Source organism: Alligator mississippiensis, chromosome 8 (assembly GCF_030867095.1).
Source record: "Alligator mississippiensis isolate rAllMis1 chromosome 8, rAllMis1, whole genome shotgun sequence".
NCBI lineage: Eukaryota > Metazoa > Chordata > Crocodylia > Alligatoridae > Alligator > Alligator mississippiensis.
In genome coordinates this window covers 50374508-50390896 of record NC_081831.1, presented here as the reverse complement: position 1 = coordinate 50390896, position 16389 = coordinate 50374508, and the positions used below count along the sequence as shown (strand labels likewise).

At 45.0% G+C, this 16389-nt stretch overlaps 1 protein-coding gene across 5 annotated transcripts in view; it reads left to right on the top strand.

Annotated features, from left to right (window-relative positions):
- LOC102570037 (protocadherin-11 X-linked) overlaps window positions 1–16389 on the top strand; it is a 1294105-nt gene that overhangs the window by 178839 nt on the left and 1098877 nt on the right. For 4 of the 5 annotated variants that reach the window (XM_019487928.2, XM_019487932.2, XM_059732732.1 and 1 more), the window contains exon 3: window positions 7577–7624. The exons of the other annotated variant lie outside the window; for it this stretch is intronic. In XM_019487928.2, coding sequence (XP_019343473.1) covers window positions 7577–7624 — 48 coding nt within the window. The remainder of the gene's footprint in view (window positions 1–7576; window positions 7625–16389) is intronic. 5 annotated transcript variants of the gene reach the window in all.

The following is a 16389-nucleotide window of genomic DNA, read 5'->3' as shown; positions in this document are numbered from 1 at the left end:
TTCATTTATATTCAAGCCCCAAGTTCCACTTTGAATTTTGTTTTTGAATCTCTAAGCTAAACTTAGTTCAGACTTATATTTCAGCTGACTGCATCAAAATTGTGAGAAACAGTGTGCACAACAACGATACAAAACCATACATTGGTCCAAATTCACTTGAAACCAGGTTTAGATATATTTTTAACAAATATGGTTTGAGTTTCAAGTTCATAATAATAATCCATACCTGGCAAGTTTTGCATGGGTTTCAGGTTGTGCTGCAGAATATTTCACAGCTCTCTAATTGCAGTTTCTTGTTTGGGACTCATTCATTGTTATTAGTATGTGCACACCAGTTGCATACATTTTACCCAATTTGGGCACATCCAGACAAGTTCAGACAATTGTTTCTCTGAGGACAAGTAGCAGTGGCACAACATGTACAGTGGCACAATTACTACTTGTCCCCGGGGAATGTCCAGGCCATGCTCACTCTGGCACATGGCAGGTTACCCCAGGTGGGGTGGATCATGGGGGCCTCCCTGGACTGCATCCATGGCAGGAAGCCTGGCTGGCAGCTAGAGCATGGCTCCGGTTTGAGGCAGTGTGCGCTGCCACCATGTGTACCATCCCGCTTTTTTCAGTGTGGCTTTTTTTGACCCTACACTACTAGGTAGCAGTGTGGGGAACACCTGCTTGTGCAGCGTGTGGAGCTGCAGATGCATCTGCAGCACCACATACCTCACATCCATACTCATCTGGACACGACCATTGGGTACAGTACACAAGGGAAGTAACAATCCTGTTAGATTTAAACGAGCATGTGCTATAATTTAGCCTAATCTTTCAGGATACATACAGATGTCTGGGGAGCTTAGATCATGTTAAAAATGGACACCCGATCAAAATTAGTTTGCAAATGTGTGGACCTTACATTTAGATCCCTCAATAGGTTTATCTAAGTGCGAGCTGTACAGAAGTTGCAGGAAGATTAGATCAGACAAAAAATAGTTGACCCAATCTAATTTAACTGTACCTCAGAGATGCACTGAGTTATTAGATTAGGTTGGCTAGACTAATCTAACTGAACTTTTGTCCACATTCCCAGTGCAGCCCCAATACTGGGACAGTCCATCCACCATCCCCAGTGTCAGGGTTGCACTTTTCCAACCTGCTCTTTCCTCCCCCAGCACCAGGCTATTTTTAGCCCTGGGAGGGTCCCCCCACTTCCAGATGAACACCCCACCCCTCATGAAACAGCAAGCTCCCTCCCACCTTTGTAGGCCTGTGGGGTCAGGCCAACTCTCAGGATCTCAATATTATGCTGTTAGAAAGGAGGGTGTGACACAATTGCACATATACAAACACACAAATTAATTAGGTGCATACACACACACTACCAGCTCAGGCACATACACATCCAAACCAGCCTAGGCACATGCATACCTATCACCAATTCAAGCACATACACTATATACCCCAAAAGTTAGACACAGATCACTAATTCGTATATCATGCACACAATGCCATATATATATATATATATATATACATATATATATATATATACACACACACACACACACTCACCAGTTCACACGCATACAACCCACCTACACATACACACAGGTAAGTTCCTAACTTGGATGGTACAGTGTGTATGTGTGTGCTTGTGGTACCTGGGATACTTGGGGAAAGGTTCAGGTAACAGAGAGAGAGAGAATTAAAGTGTAGGGAGTGAAAGTTGCCAGAACCAGGATTAGAACCGGCAGACTACAGAGAAGCTGGCTGAGGAACTGAGGCTTGGGTTTACTTAAGGTAGACTGGGGCTGGAAACTAAGGCAGACCAGCTGAGATATTGGGGTGGGGGGGAGGTGGCAGATAAGTGGTGGCAAGGAGGAGACAGCCAGGAAAAAAACTGGGGCAGAAACCTGGATGCTCAGGGGAGAAGGAAAAGGCAGTGGTGATAAGACAGTGGCAAAGAAACAGGGGGTTTGGAGGCAGAGAGGAGCTCAGGATAGATGTTGGAGGTCGCAGTGAGCCAGAAGCAGGAGAGGGAGAAATGAGACAGATGTTAGAGTGGCAAGGAGCAGAGATTGGAGCAGGGCCAAACCATAGTGAAGCAAAACCCAATTTATGGGTCCAAATAACAGTTTTATTAAACAGACAACACACTACACAGCCCCATAAATGTATTGGTACACACACACACACACACACACACACACACACATACTGGCAGCAGGAGAAGGAGACTCAGTGGAAGGACTGGAGTCCAGGTAGGGAAGAGAAGTAGAGTCCAAGTCCTTGGTTGAAGAGGGGGTGGGGGAGAGGTGAAAGCTACCTATCCAGGCTGGAAAGGGGTCCTTGTCCAGTAGGTGTTGTCCAGAGGGGGGTTGCCGGCAGGGCCTCTGGGTGGATAGGTGGTGTGGCATGGTGCTGGTTCAGATGGAGAAGGCGTCCTACTGGGTCTGTCTTCACTGCCCCTTTTTATAGGGGCAGACCTTGTGTGACCCTAGTGGCAGGAGGCATGCCCAGGCAAGGGTCAGCCCCTGGCATGCTGAGCATGTGTGCTCCATGCAGGGATGTGCAGTTTCGGGTTTCTATAATGGTGGGGTACAATAGTAGAGTTGTTGGTTCTGCAGGGTCTTTTGTCTTTCAAATGCTAGGTTCTTGTCTCTGTTCCTGGGTGAGGTCCATGGTTCCTGGATGAATCTATGTGAGGTGATGACCCAGTCATTACAAGCCATTCAGTAGGGGCCTGCTACCATTGTATTTCAGTCATTCCCAATCACTCTCATTCATCGGGGAACCAATTTGCATGGGAGGGGCACATGAATCATACAGTTTTGCAACACAGGGGATGCCCGGGCAGAGAACACAAGATGGAGACTTGACATACAAAATGGTAACTTGGCATTACTTTGTTTCACTTACAGACACAGACCTAAACCATACAATATCCATATAAAACAATAAAAAATTATACAAAAATGATGATAATACAATATACAACAGTAAAAAATAATATAAACCTAATAATAATACAGTATAAAACAGTGGATATTCAAAACCAAAAACTTGCTACCAAAATAAAAATGTTAAAGCTTATCCTAAGTCTGAGCTCACTTATGGTTGTCTATAGGGAATAGAGAGGGAGAGAAAGAAAAGCCAGAAATAATTGGGGAAGGGAATGCGTGTGTATATATATATATACACACGCATTCCCTTCCCCAATTATTTCTGGCTTTTCTTTCTCTCCCTCTCTATTGTGTGACCCCAGTGCAATATATATATATATATATATATATATATATATAAAAGAAACACTGGGGGTTTTGCTACACCTTGACCCCACCAAACACCCAGATCCTGAAAGCCACTTCTGGTGTTGTGTTTGCTGATGCCAGAACTGATGGAGGGAGGAGTTGCATGAAGGATTGGCAGGGTTTAGTTTGCTGCAGGGGTGGTTGTCTGGGGGGTGGAGGGGCTGGAGGATAAAAATATGCCATTTTGGGGACAGAGAGTTACCTGATCCCACCAATCCCCCAATTCCCCCTGAAGCTGCTAGGTCCTTGGACCAGTGATCACAGGTAAACCTGGCCCCAGGAGTGGTTTGTGGGATCCAGGGCAGTTCAGTGGCATTGCTGGGAAGCTGGGACAGCATATTAGGGATCTGTGTATTTTTATAGAGCTATGACACTCACACTATTATTGGTTTGGATTTATTAGTGTTTATATACTGTATCTCTATGCTCAGTGGGTTTACCTTTGCTGTAGGAATTCATACATTTGTCCTAAAGCATATCATAACTGGGAAAAAAAATGTAACTTTAGTTTTCAGATTTTGCTTCTAAAACAAGCTGCCCATTTTAGCTACTAAATAATATATGGGAAATATGAAGTGGCTCTGTTCCTCAAATGCCTCTGAGTTGTAAGGATACTGGGGTTGTGTGTGTGCAGGTGCTGTTATTTTTTCCATGTATGCATCTTTCTTGTGTTTTGTCTAGGAGTAAAGTGGGACTGGTTTCAGAATTAACTTTGCAAAACTTGTGTCACTAGTTTTAGCTATCATGTAGTGTGCAGTGTGAAATAGTGACAGAGAAAGAGAGAGAGAGGATGAATGCTTAGTTCCATCTCTTAGGCTAGGAACAGACATTACACATAAACCATTTTAAGTGATCAAAAACTGGTTTAAACCTGAAAGAGAAGAGATCTTCAGTGCACATAACCAGTTTGAAAATGGCTGAAACCAGGCTGAGGTAAACCTGGTTTAATGTAATATCAGACTTAACTGATTTGGGTCAAACCAATTTCTACAATGTCTGTCCAAGACCCCTTGCTGGTTTAAGTTAAATCAGACACCCCAGCATCCTGGTATGCTCTCTGGGCTGGGTAGAGCTCTCTGCTCCACAGCAGAGCTGGCCCCTCCCCTCTGCTCCCTGGCTGGAGCTCGACACAGACTGTAGGTGTCTGCCTGGCTTCCCACTCCCAGGGATTCCTCTGTCTCCTCTGCCTTACACAGACACACCACATTAGCTAGTGGACCACATGCGGGATACCATCCATGCTGTGGCAGACGGGACAAAGGGAGAATCAACAGGTAGCTGGTAATGTCCCTCTATTCTTTTCTTAATGAGGTGATAAACACTGAGTTAGGGGTGATAAACACTGTTATCAATTCCCTGCTGGGCTGGTAAGAAGTTGGGGAACCCCTCCATAATCAGAACATCCTGCTGGCCTCAGCTCAGCACTGTCCAAGGGAAGGAAGGGCTGCTCTAGCATCCCCCGGCTGCTAGCCTGAGCCACTGCAGGCATGTGCCTGCATTTCTGGGATGTCCGTCTGGTTACAAAACTGATTTATCCTAGCCAGGTTAGACTAACTTGCAAAGATTGAATCAATTCAGGCTCAGGCTTTTTGAATGTCTTTCCCTAGCCTTAGGGAAGTGTTCCACATGTAGAATGATCTAGTTGGGGATAGTCCTCCTTTGAGCAGGGTGTTGGACTAGATGACCTTCTGCCATGGGAAGCCAAGCGCGGTGCATGGTAGGACTCTTCTTAGGCAGCTGGGGCACCTCTGCTGAGATCAGGTCATGTGCTCAGTGTGTCAATAGTGGTGGCAATTGTAAACTCATCTGAGGGGGTCAGCATGACATAGAGGAGCCACAGATAGCACATGAGATGGGTTCTCATGTTGAATAGCAACTCAGGCTTCCCCAGCAGATGACCCCCTCCCCCTCTCCAGCTGTCAACCCTAATTTTCTGTGATTTCTATAATCTTTTCTCTCTGATACTCTGCTATACATAGTTTTAAAGGAATGCCTTTCACATTGTTGACTACAAAGGAGCAACTCACAGGATCATCATAAAATTATAGTTTATTAGACAGATGCAAAAGTCAGATCATAAACCTTGGGGCTGATCCCCTCAAACACACACTCATTCATGCACACTCACACACTCACGGTAGCTAGCTATGAACACTAAGCACCCATGTCACCATATGCCTATCCCCAAGCGGTGGAGTCCACCGTCAATAGCCAGTCAAGGCTTCTTTCAGTGCAATGTTGCTTCAGAAGGGGGTCACCAACTGGTCCTTCTGGCTGGGCAGGCAGGGTGCTGGTCAGGTCAAAGAGGGTGCCATTGCGGGTCATTCTTCACTGCCTTTTATCCCTCTCTGGCAGACTTTGGTGATTCCCCAATTTTCAGGCTTACCCAATCCAGGGGTTGTTGACCTCATGGGACATGCCCCTTGGTGGTTGCTGGATGGTAGCTGTCAGCCCCAGGGGTCATGTCCGCAGGTACGTGAAGTCTTGGGAGTCCCTTGATAAAGTTTGATTAATTCACTGCTGTGATTAGTTCAAACCAGGGCTTCTGTACCTTAAACAGTGAAGTTTCTGGGAGTTCCTGGCTCTGTATTGATCCTTTCCTCTCCTTAGTCTGTGATTTTGTAGGTGTTAATTGCTGCTTGTTAACTTGTTTTCCTGTCTAGCTACTGTGCTACGCAATCAATCAAGATTCATTCAGGGACCCACTCCATACAGAGAAGCTGCGGTTTGATTCCCACCCTTGCTAATTGTTACGTGGTACAACTTACTTTTAAACTTAAAGTGCATTTGTTACAAAATTAAAAAGCATAGAATATAACACATAAAAGAGTGAAATGCCATGGCACATACAACAAATAGATCAAATACAATGTGGGGGAGTGGGGGACATATTGATGCAGAATTCTATTTTATACCCATGAAAGCATTTACAAACTATATTTTTATTACAAGTACACCTTATATTCTATAAAAAATAATAATATAATAGAAGAAGAAGAGGGAGGAAGGAAGAAAAGTTAGAAAAGAGAAAGCATCCCCAAAAGGAGGAAAATACTGCAAAAGGGGCTTTTTGTCATATGGAGGGGCTTCATATGGGGTGGCGTGGCGGGGGGGGGCGAAAAAAGGCTTCTTGCTACAACATCACCAGAAGATGGGTACCTCCCTTGTATGTTTTTAGAATCACTGCAGATATTTTCTACCTTGATACCCTGAAATGTTCAGGAACTAGCAAACAGATCACCTATTTCTTTAGAATTTCTCAGAACACTTTAGGATGTTTTGGAAGCAACATTCTATGTAATTTGATGTCAACGCTATGGCTTTCTTTTTTTTTTTTTAATTCTTCATTTTAGGATTTAAGTTGGCTGAACTCTGTAGGACCAAATTGCTTTTTGGGGGTTTTTTTGTTGCCATTTTTTACGTTTATTATACTGTCTTTATGCTGACCTTTATACAAAAGGCATTTTAGTTAAACAGTTCTATAATTATATGTTTAACTTAACTTTCCAAATAAAATGCTTGAAGTTTAATATGTACATAAAATTTTGCTGGATCAGGGCATTAGATATTACAAATAAGTTTTTTCTAGCAATTAGGGCCTGATACAGAAGGTGCTGAGGCCTGCCCTTGATGAAATTTGAGGATTCAATGGATTTTACAGAAACTGCCCCTCATTCATACATAATTTGAACAAATACTGTTTGATAGTCTCAAAAACAATGGTAAATGGAATTATCTCTTTTTAAAATCTAGAGTGCTTATGCATCACACAGCATTGTACATTGTTGCTATAAAATTTTAGTATTTTTTTTAATTTATAGAACAAGCCATTGTGATCTATTAACTCATTGGCATCTACTAGAACTCTTGTAGTATATCAGTTTTCTGTTTTGCAAATTTAAATTCCTAAGTCATCTTGGACACAACAGAAAATATTAATATCAGCTACACTGATTGAAAGCTGCACTTTTCTGGTTCATTCCATCAGGGTTTTGTTAAGAACTGAGTCATGCATACACTTGTTTCTAAGCTTAGCTTTCTCTGCACAATTCTGTGTATTCCCTCTGAGTTCATTGAGACTGCCCATGTTTGTGCAAGATTGGACCTTAGGAGTTTAGGTTTCTATATACTGACCTGTCAGCTGCACTTAAAGACCTGTCACAATGTACCATGTTCAGTGTCTGTCTTTAAATAGTTGTGTATTTACTAGTCTCCTTAACTGTTGCACTTTTTTTTAAAACCTCTCTAATTTTGTATTTACATGACAGCCTAAAACTGCTCCGAAAAGGACATTTGGATCCATTACGAATGATCAGGTAAATATGTATATATGGCAGGGTGTTTTTTCAGAAAAAAAAATACCAATTTGTTATTACAGTGCATGAATACAATGAATTGAATGTTCTAACAATGAATTAAGGGAAGTAAACAGAGTAAAAGATAGACATCTGAGCTGATACTGTTACTTAAATGCATGTAATCTTCTGTGATTTCGAGAAAGAGGGAGAGAATATTTGGTGGTCTGAGCAAGATTTTCTTTCAGCTAATCCTGGTCTTGACATGGGCATCTCTTTTACTTTGAGTCACTGTGAGTTATAGTGCTTAGTTAGTTTTAAGATGAAAGAATGTAACATCTTCTTCTGTTACCTATATCTGTAAAAAGGGGTACTACTCCACTCCATCAGGAAGATTTGAAATAACCTGTACTGGATAACGATCTGTGACATTTTCATGGACTAGCTTTTGATACTGAGTTGTACATTACACCAAGGCAAGGTACACACATAACATTTAGACTGTTTTAAGTAATCAAAATCAGTCTAAACCTGTAACCATACAGAAGTTTGGCACGCTTAGATGGGTCTAAAAATGGTGGAACCATTGTTCAATGTGAATTCAAATCTGATCAGTTTAGTATAGAAAGGTACATCCAACTTCTGTACCAGTTCCCCTATTGATTCAGTTTAGATCAGTGTCCTCCAGCATCCCAGCCTCCTTTGCAGGGAGTGCGCTAATACTCGGCCTATGCTCAGCTGCTCTGGCCAATCACCCAGTGGGCCCCGCCCCTGAGCTCTTCTGGAGCCAAGCCAGCACAGCCCCTCTCCCCAGCCCTGCCTCCTGCCTCCAGCCATCTATCAACCACAGGAAGGCAGAGGATGGAAGGGAGGTGTCTGTGTCCCTTGCATGGGTCCTGGGATCTGGGCACCTGAGTTTTTGAGATGTGCCCCAGCACTCCATCACAAAATACCCCATTATGTACACACAGACCTGACACTGAGCCTGGGAGAACTCCTACATATGGGCACAACCTCATGGACCCTGATGCTGGCTCTTGCATACTCATCTAGGGACTCTCCCATGCCCCTGCATTCAGGCACAGCCCTGTGGACCCAGACACTTGTTCCTGCACACCACATTTCAAGGCCACAGCCAGGTACCCTGCTATCTGGACCCCATCTTGGACCCCCCCTCCTTCCCAGCAGGAGCCAGTGTGGGTGGCTCACTTCTGGTTGGATCATGGTGACAGGGGGCAGAACATTGGGGCTGGGCCTGCACTGTGAGCTTTGCAGCTCAGCCACTGCTGGTAGGTGTCTGGGCCATGTGCATCTGGGGTGCTGCAAGACTTTTTTGGCCTTTTTTGAAGATTCTGGCATATTGAGTGGGGGGGGAGGGTACACCAAAAATTCAAGCTGGGGCAAATGGGCAGATTCCCCCCAAAATTTCAGAAGCAAATGAGGTGTGGCCAGCTGCCTCCATTTAGCAGATAGAAAACACTGGAAATTTCCAGGCTGGGGCATAGGACATTGCTAGAATCCCAGGGTGGTTGCTGGAAAACCCTGGTGGCCTGACCAGTGGAGCCCTTGTCACTGTGAAGCAGTGGCTGCATCCAGCTGCAGCGAGAGGTAGAGCCATGCACTGTGACCTGTACCAATACCTTGGTTCCCCCATCTCAGATGCCCAGAGTGCCTCCTTGGCCCCTGCTACTAGTGTAGCAACCACTACTGCGGTACAACATGAGGGACCCACAACCAGCCCTCCCCCCAGTTTTGCTAATGAGTTATGCCCCATTTGAGGACACTGTGCAACTTGGGAATGTCTGGTTCACCCCCTGATCTATGCAGTGATAATGGGGACCCAGGTCCTGGGGATAGTGAAGTCCCTGGGGGAAAGGAAGGGGGAGTGGGGTGGCCCACAATGGCTACAGGCCATCCCTGCATCCCTCTCTCAGGCCCTGTGGCTGAGAAGCCCAGAGGAAATGGGGGGGGGGGGCAATATATGCATGGATGCGTTTGGGGTGGAGGGTGAATTGCCCTACCCTGACCTTCTCACAGTGCGGAGCTCCAAGCCACTAAGTTCTCTAGAGGTTTCTTTCAGTACTTGACAAACCAGTCCCACCCTCTTTCCCCCTCCCCCCCATCACTGCCAGGACTGCAGCTGAGGTGCCAGCCCCCTTCTCCCCGCGCTGTCCCCTGACCTTGGGCAGTTAGCAGCACATCTCCCTTTCTGTGGGAACATAAATCACACTTCCTTGTCCTAATTCTCAGGGCCATGTTCATCTGCTGGGAAAACCTGAGCCTCATTCCAGCTGGCCAGAGCAGTGGTGCTGAAATAGCCTCCCCCCCCCCCCCCCACTTACAGTAAGGTACTAAAACAGTTTGAGCTCTGCAGATACAGTGTAAATTTTTTTTTAAAGAAAGGTACAAAAATGGGCACTTGGTGCCTTGCCACAGCTGGCAGTGTCACAGACCTGGGTGGCATAGAGGACACTGAAGTCTGGGACAGGAGATAATAAGCAACTATCTATGAGAAACTCTATGGGCATTTTTATGTGTTTAGGAGCCCTATAATTACAGGACAGCAGTAATGAGAACAATTTCCCCTTGATGAACAATGCTATTCCCTCCCTCCCTCCCATTCCAAGAAAGGCACTGATGTGATGGCAGGAGTCCTGTATGGGAAGTGATATCTCAGCCACTCATGTCCTGTGGCTAGGGTGTCTCCCAAATTGTGCACCTGGAGAGGCTTACAAGTGGCACTTCAGCACTTTTCCCTCCTTTCTGATCTGAACCTTAGGGAAAATCCATGGGTAACATTCCTATTTGCATGGTGCAGGCAGTCAATATACTGACCCCTAAAGGGAAACCTCCCCACCCTGCAGTCATGGCCCTGTCACAGTTTCAGGCTGCCCTCCCCCTTGCCCCAACCCCTGAAAGGAAAGCAACCCCCACCTCCTCTTCCATTCCCTCCCAGGGTATTCAAAGTAGAAGAAGGGTTCTGGGAAGCCAAGGGTGGTGCATGGCAGGACTCTTCTTAGAAAGCTGGGGTCTGGGGAACCTCTCCCGAGATCAGGTCATGTGTTCTGTGTGTCAGTAGTGATGGCAATTGTAAACTCATCTGAGGGGGTCAGCATGGCATAGAAGAGTTGCAGATAGCATGTGAGATGGGTTTTCATATTGAATGGCAACTCAGACTTCCCCAGCAGATGACTCCCCACCCTGCCCCCACTCCAGCAGTCAGGAACCTCCTGGGAGATCATGTCCTGCATCAGGAGTATGGCATATTGGCTGGCATTCCCCTGAGAATAGTGGTAAATCTCATCCCTCCAAGCCTGGCCAGCTTTCACTAGGGAAATGTCATAAGTGAAATCCTGCTCCTGCAGACAGACAGCCTTGAAATGCCTCTCCTGTAAGGGAAGGATGGGGGAGGGGGTAGTGTAAGAGCTTTGTTGCCCCAGCCAGTTCTTACCAGGGAAGTGGCAGGACCTAAGTAGTGCTCACACACAGGTCTCTCAGATGAACAGCATGTCCAAGATCACCCACTCGTCTGGCTCATACACAGAGAAATCCCTGGTCTTCAATCCTGAGTCTGGTAATGAGTGCTAGGTCTAAAGCCCCCATGCCCCATGCATCCCTTCCAAGGTTTTGTTTGTTGAGCTTGGCCCCTGTGATATCTTCCCTGACTCCAAACCCCTCCTCTCCTCCCCATTCTAATTGGCCCTTCCAGGTTATTTCATCTCTTCCACAAACCTCTTCTGTCCCCTTCAAAGGTTTGCTTATGTGTCTCAATGTGAAGAGTGACTAAGCTGAGACAAAGGAAATGTTCAACAGCTTTTCTTTATTAAAAACAAGAAGAGTTGATAGGTGCAACATTTTAAATGGAGCCACGTCTGTTCCTCATGTCTCATTTCCCTGCATCCTGGTGTGTGCACCAGATGGGAGTTAGGGGTGGGGAGAAGGGAAGGGGAACAGTGTTCAGGCAACCTGGGTTGTGGACAATACTTCCCAGAACGTACGGCCAGAGGAGCCCAGGAAAGGAGATCCATGGCCTGGTTCCAGGGCACAAGCACTCAAACCTCTCCAGTCCTGTTCATCTGGGGAGGGCTCCTGGTTCTCAAGGGTGAGGTTGTTTTTCAGCCAGGGCTTTGCACATCCAGACTGCCTGCCATTGTGCATGGCCAGTGCCCCCAACATCAGAGGGGACTCACCCTCTCCATCGTATCTGTGTTACATGTACCCACCATGTATTCTCTGCTCAGTCTTTGCGGAAGTCCTCCCCCTGGTCTTGCGGAAGACACATACAGCATCCATGAGTTGTGGCAGGTTCTCCTCATCTACCTTGAGGCACATTCTGAGAGCTCACCAGTGTGCACTGAGGCAGCTGAAGGCACGCTTCACCAAAATGCATCACCTACTCAGGCAATAGTTGAAGTGCTCCTTCTGGTGGTCCAACTGCTTCCCATAGGGCTTCATGAGCCAGGGCAGGAGGGGTAAATAAGGTTCCCAATGATGTGTGTGTGTGTGGAGGGGTGATGATGTCACCATTAATGAACTATGGGGTCCCAGGAACATATCGGCTGCTCTCTGTCAACTTGGGGAATGGGGAGTTGTGGAAGACATGGGTATTACCCATCTAACTGATAAAGATGTGGGTGAAATGGCCATGGTGGTTGACAGAAAAGTAGCCTTTGCAATTGTTGAATGCCTGGGCCAGGCAGAGAATGGGAATGTGGGTGCCATCCACAGCCCCCATACAGTTGGAGAAGTCAATGCAGCAGACAGAAGCCAGCAAGTATCTCTTGCAGATTGACAAGGCAGATGAAGTGGTTGGTCTGGATGTCCTGGATGACAAGCTACTCCTAGATGGCCTCTCCAGCTGTGGTCTTGCCCATGCTGAATTGGCAGGTGACGTAGCGGTAACTGCTGGGGGTGGCCAGCTTTATGACAGCAGTGGCCATCTGCTTCTCTGGAGTGAGGGATGGCTGTATGCTGCTGTCCTACTGCACAATGTGGGGGGCCAGCTGAGCAATTGCTGTTAATGAATATGACTTGGTACATGCAGAAGGTCTGGACCCACTGTTTGTCATCCCAAGTGCCCAGGATGATTCGTTTCCACCAGTTGTTGCTGGTGATGTGGGCCCAGAACCAGCGCTCAATGGTTTGGAGTTGGTGCTGGAGCACTCTGACATGCATGGATTCCTGCATAGCCTTGTTCTTATTGGCCATGTGAGAGTTGGTGTTCCAGTCTAGAACTCTTGACATGTGCAGGATGCAGTGGGTGACCCCACCTGGGATTTCAGCTGCTTGTTCAGGGGCATGAAGCTGCATACCATGGTGACCAGCTGATGGCTCATGTCCACGTGAGTGTGCATGATGTCCTGCAGTCTCCACGAGAGTTGTGCAAGGTGACAAGCAGGACACACCACACCTCTTGGGTCTCTGTGCCATGGTGGGGTGCGAGCAGGCTGAGACATGGAGGCACATACAACTCACAATAGAGGGAGCTTGCTCTGGGGCTCTTCTGGAAGACTAGGGATGCTTGTAGGGGAGGGTCTGCAGTGATGTGGCAGAGGGTTGCATGCTCGCCTGTGCCTGGCAGCCAATCGGGGTGGTCTGGTACTTGGCTGTGGGTGGCACTCTCTGGCAGCCGCGGGAGGTCATGGGGCATGTTGGCAGGTGTTCAGAGTGGTCCTAACCTGCTGGCCTCGACAAGTGCAGGCAGCCTGTGTTGCTCCCTCCTCCCCCCACCAAAGGGCAAACATGTCATGTTTGCTACTGTTCTATCCTAGGTCACTTACAGAAAACTGTGTAAGAGCAATTCCACCTTGGGCTTTTGAAAATTTGTACTCATCCCAGAAGTGAACCTTGTGATTCATTGGGTGAGTCTGGTGACCAAAGTACTATTTAGCATATAACAAAACCTGACCCTAGGAATGAAATCAGTGACAAAATAAGTCAGTCTTATAACTTCTTAAAAAGTACACTTGTAGTTGCATGCTCCACTGTTTTTCAAATTTGATTATAAGGTGCAGAATTTTCCATATCCGAGACAGATGTGTGTTAAGGTGTGATTTAATGGTACAGTCCAAAATTCTATTAATGTAAACAATAAGTAATGTTAGAATCTCTTGAATTGGCTTTTTTTATAATCTGTATTAACTATTATTTTCACTGAACTGACTCTTACTCATAATATTTTCCACTTTAATATGTAGTTTTTGATGCTATGAATATAAAGTAAATGTAGTTTTATGTGTACTTGCAGAGTTTCAATAGGTGTTCAAGTTATTAATAGGAATATAAAATAAGTCTATTACAAGTGTGAGTTTTGACAGTTCCAAATTATCCTTAAACAATCTAAAGAACTGCATAGCAGGAATATGCCCCTCTAAAATTCTGTAAGTTGGGGGGGGTGTTGCCTTTTTTTAATATCGTACAATTCTGCCTTAAGGGCTGAATGATGCAACTTGGGACCAAGTCTACTAACTTATTAGTGGAGATAAAAAGGATGGGAATAAAGAGCAGGACTGATTGGAAATAATCTATATGGAAAGATCCATTCCTATAGTTTAATAAGGAATAATAGCTTTCCTATAGAACTTTAAAATGAATGTATAATATTCTATAACTTGCTGTAAACTCAGTTTACAGAAATCCATCCAAAAGTTCTGACTCTCTGTTGCATGTGCCATGTTTTTAGAAGTATTTCTATAGAACTCTGTATTTAATTAATCCCCATTATATCTTGATGTGGTAGGGTTTTCCACGAAGGTTTATGTTAAAAAAAACTAAGATTTTTAACAGAGGGTTTTATTTTTGTGTTTTTTAATTCTATTCCCTAGTAAGCAATTGCTAGTGACAGAAAATAGAAGTTATGGTTTAAATGAGATTTATACACTAAAATGAAAAATGTATCCAGTCTAATAAGTGGTAGTTAAAGAAAAGCTAAATTGAGTATTTAGTTTAATGAATTAAAAGTCTGTATATAGTGTTTGTTGTAGTTGCAGGAGTTAATGACAGAATAATCAATGCACATCTGTCAGTTTGTGTGCAAATAAAGAACTGAAGGATAGCTTTGTTATTTTTTATTCCCCCCTTCCCTTCTGCTGTGTTTTTATAGAAATCTGTGTTGAAAAAAACTCAGTACATGTAACAGCATCTCTGCAGCAAATAAGAGACTTAATCAAAATTAACAACTTTTTGCAAATGAAAGTGCCTGCAGTACTCCTAAAACCTTAGCACTGAGGGACAAGAGGGAAAAGATAAATGTATAGTTCATAAAGAGGAGGTCTGTCAAGGAGTCACTGACTGAAAAGCTCACCCCTTTGGAGAAAGGGACATTGAATTTTATTCAAATATGACTAGCATGACTAATATCTCCACACTTCCATTGAAGAAGAAAGACCTACATTTGCTTTTGGAACTTTTAATATAGAAATCTAAACTGTTTCTACCGTAGATTTTTGTTGGTTGAAACATGCAGATTGATTAATGCTGTAGAACTGGTAAAGATTAGGTGTCTTGCTTGAAATGAGGACATTTTAGCTTTACCATAAAAGAAATGGGTACTCAAACATACAGGTTCAAATTCAGCTCCAAGCAAAACATTTCAGCAGATAGTCTGTGGTTCCATAAAATAACAGAATTAGGTCTGTAAAGGCATTGATTTAACTCTGGGTGGCAAGGTACAGGGTATATTTTTACTAACAAAGGACCTTATAAATTGGAATTCCTTTTTTCCTGGGTCTGCAGTAATCCAAATGGCTTGTCGCTTAGGACATATTGCAAAAAACAATTTAATCTGCCTAACCTTTGATAATAAGGACAACCATCAGGGTAGAGGCAGGGAGTATTGCATCTGGTTAATTTTGGTTATAAAGAAAACTATAAAAATGGTTTTACTAACCTATTGAGCATATCTACAACCATGGGTGGGCCTCTAAAACTAAAGAGATATGCTCTTTTTATCAGTTTCTGAGCAGAAGTTAGAGCAAACAAATTCAAGTGATAGCAGTAAGTTTTGCTGCTGTAATGCATACTCAGTGCATCTTGCTATGCAAGTGTCCTCATTGGCTAGGGACAGGCATTCAAAAAGCCTGAGCCTGAATTGATTCAATCTTTGCAGGTTAGTGTAACCTGGTTAGGTTAAACTGGTTTGTAATCACAGAGACATCCCCTCTGGACTGCAAAAATTCAGGCACATGCCTGCAGTGGCTCAGGCTAGAAGCCAGGACATGCTAGAGCAGCCTTCCCTTCCCTACCCAGGGCTGAGCTGAGGGGGGCATGGCCAGGCCCTGGCAGGACCTCTGATGTCCCCCCCCCCCCCCCTTCCTGAGCAGCCTAGCAGGGAATGTTTATCAACCCTAACTCAGTGTTTATCAACCCATTAAGAAAACAAACTCTCTCTCCATTAGTTCAAGCTCTTCTTAAACAGCTTTTCCAGGGAAGGACATTACTAGCTACCTGTTGATTAGCTCCAAAAAGCCAATCTGCCTTTTTTGTCTCCCACAGCACAGAGTGAAGCCAGCATGTGGTCTGCTAGTTAATGCTGAGAGGTGTTAGGCAGTGGGGTGGGAGGAATAATCCCTGCTTAGCAGGGAGAAGCCAGGGAGATGCCTGCAGCCTGCAATCACTTCTGGCGCTCCAGCCAGGAAGTAGGGAGGAGGGACTAGCTCTGCTGTGAAGCAGAGAGCCTTGCCCAGCCCAGAGAGCATACCAGGATGTTGGGGGAGTCTGGTTTATCTTAAACCAGCAAGGTGTCTGGGACAGACATTGCATAAACTGGTTTGACCCAAATCATTTAA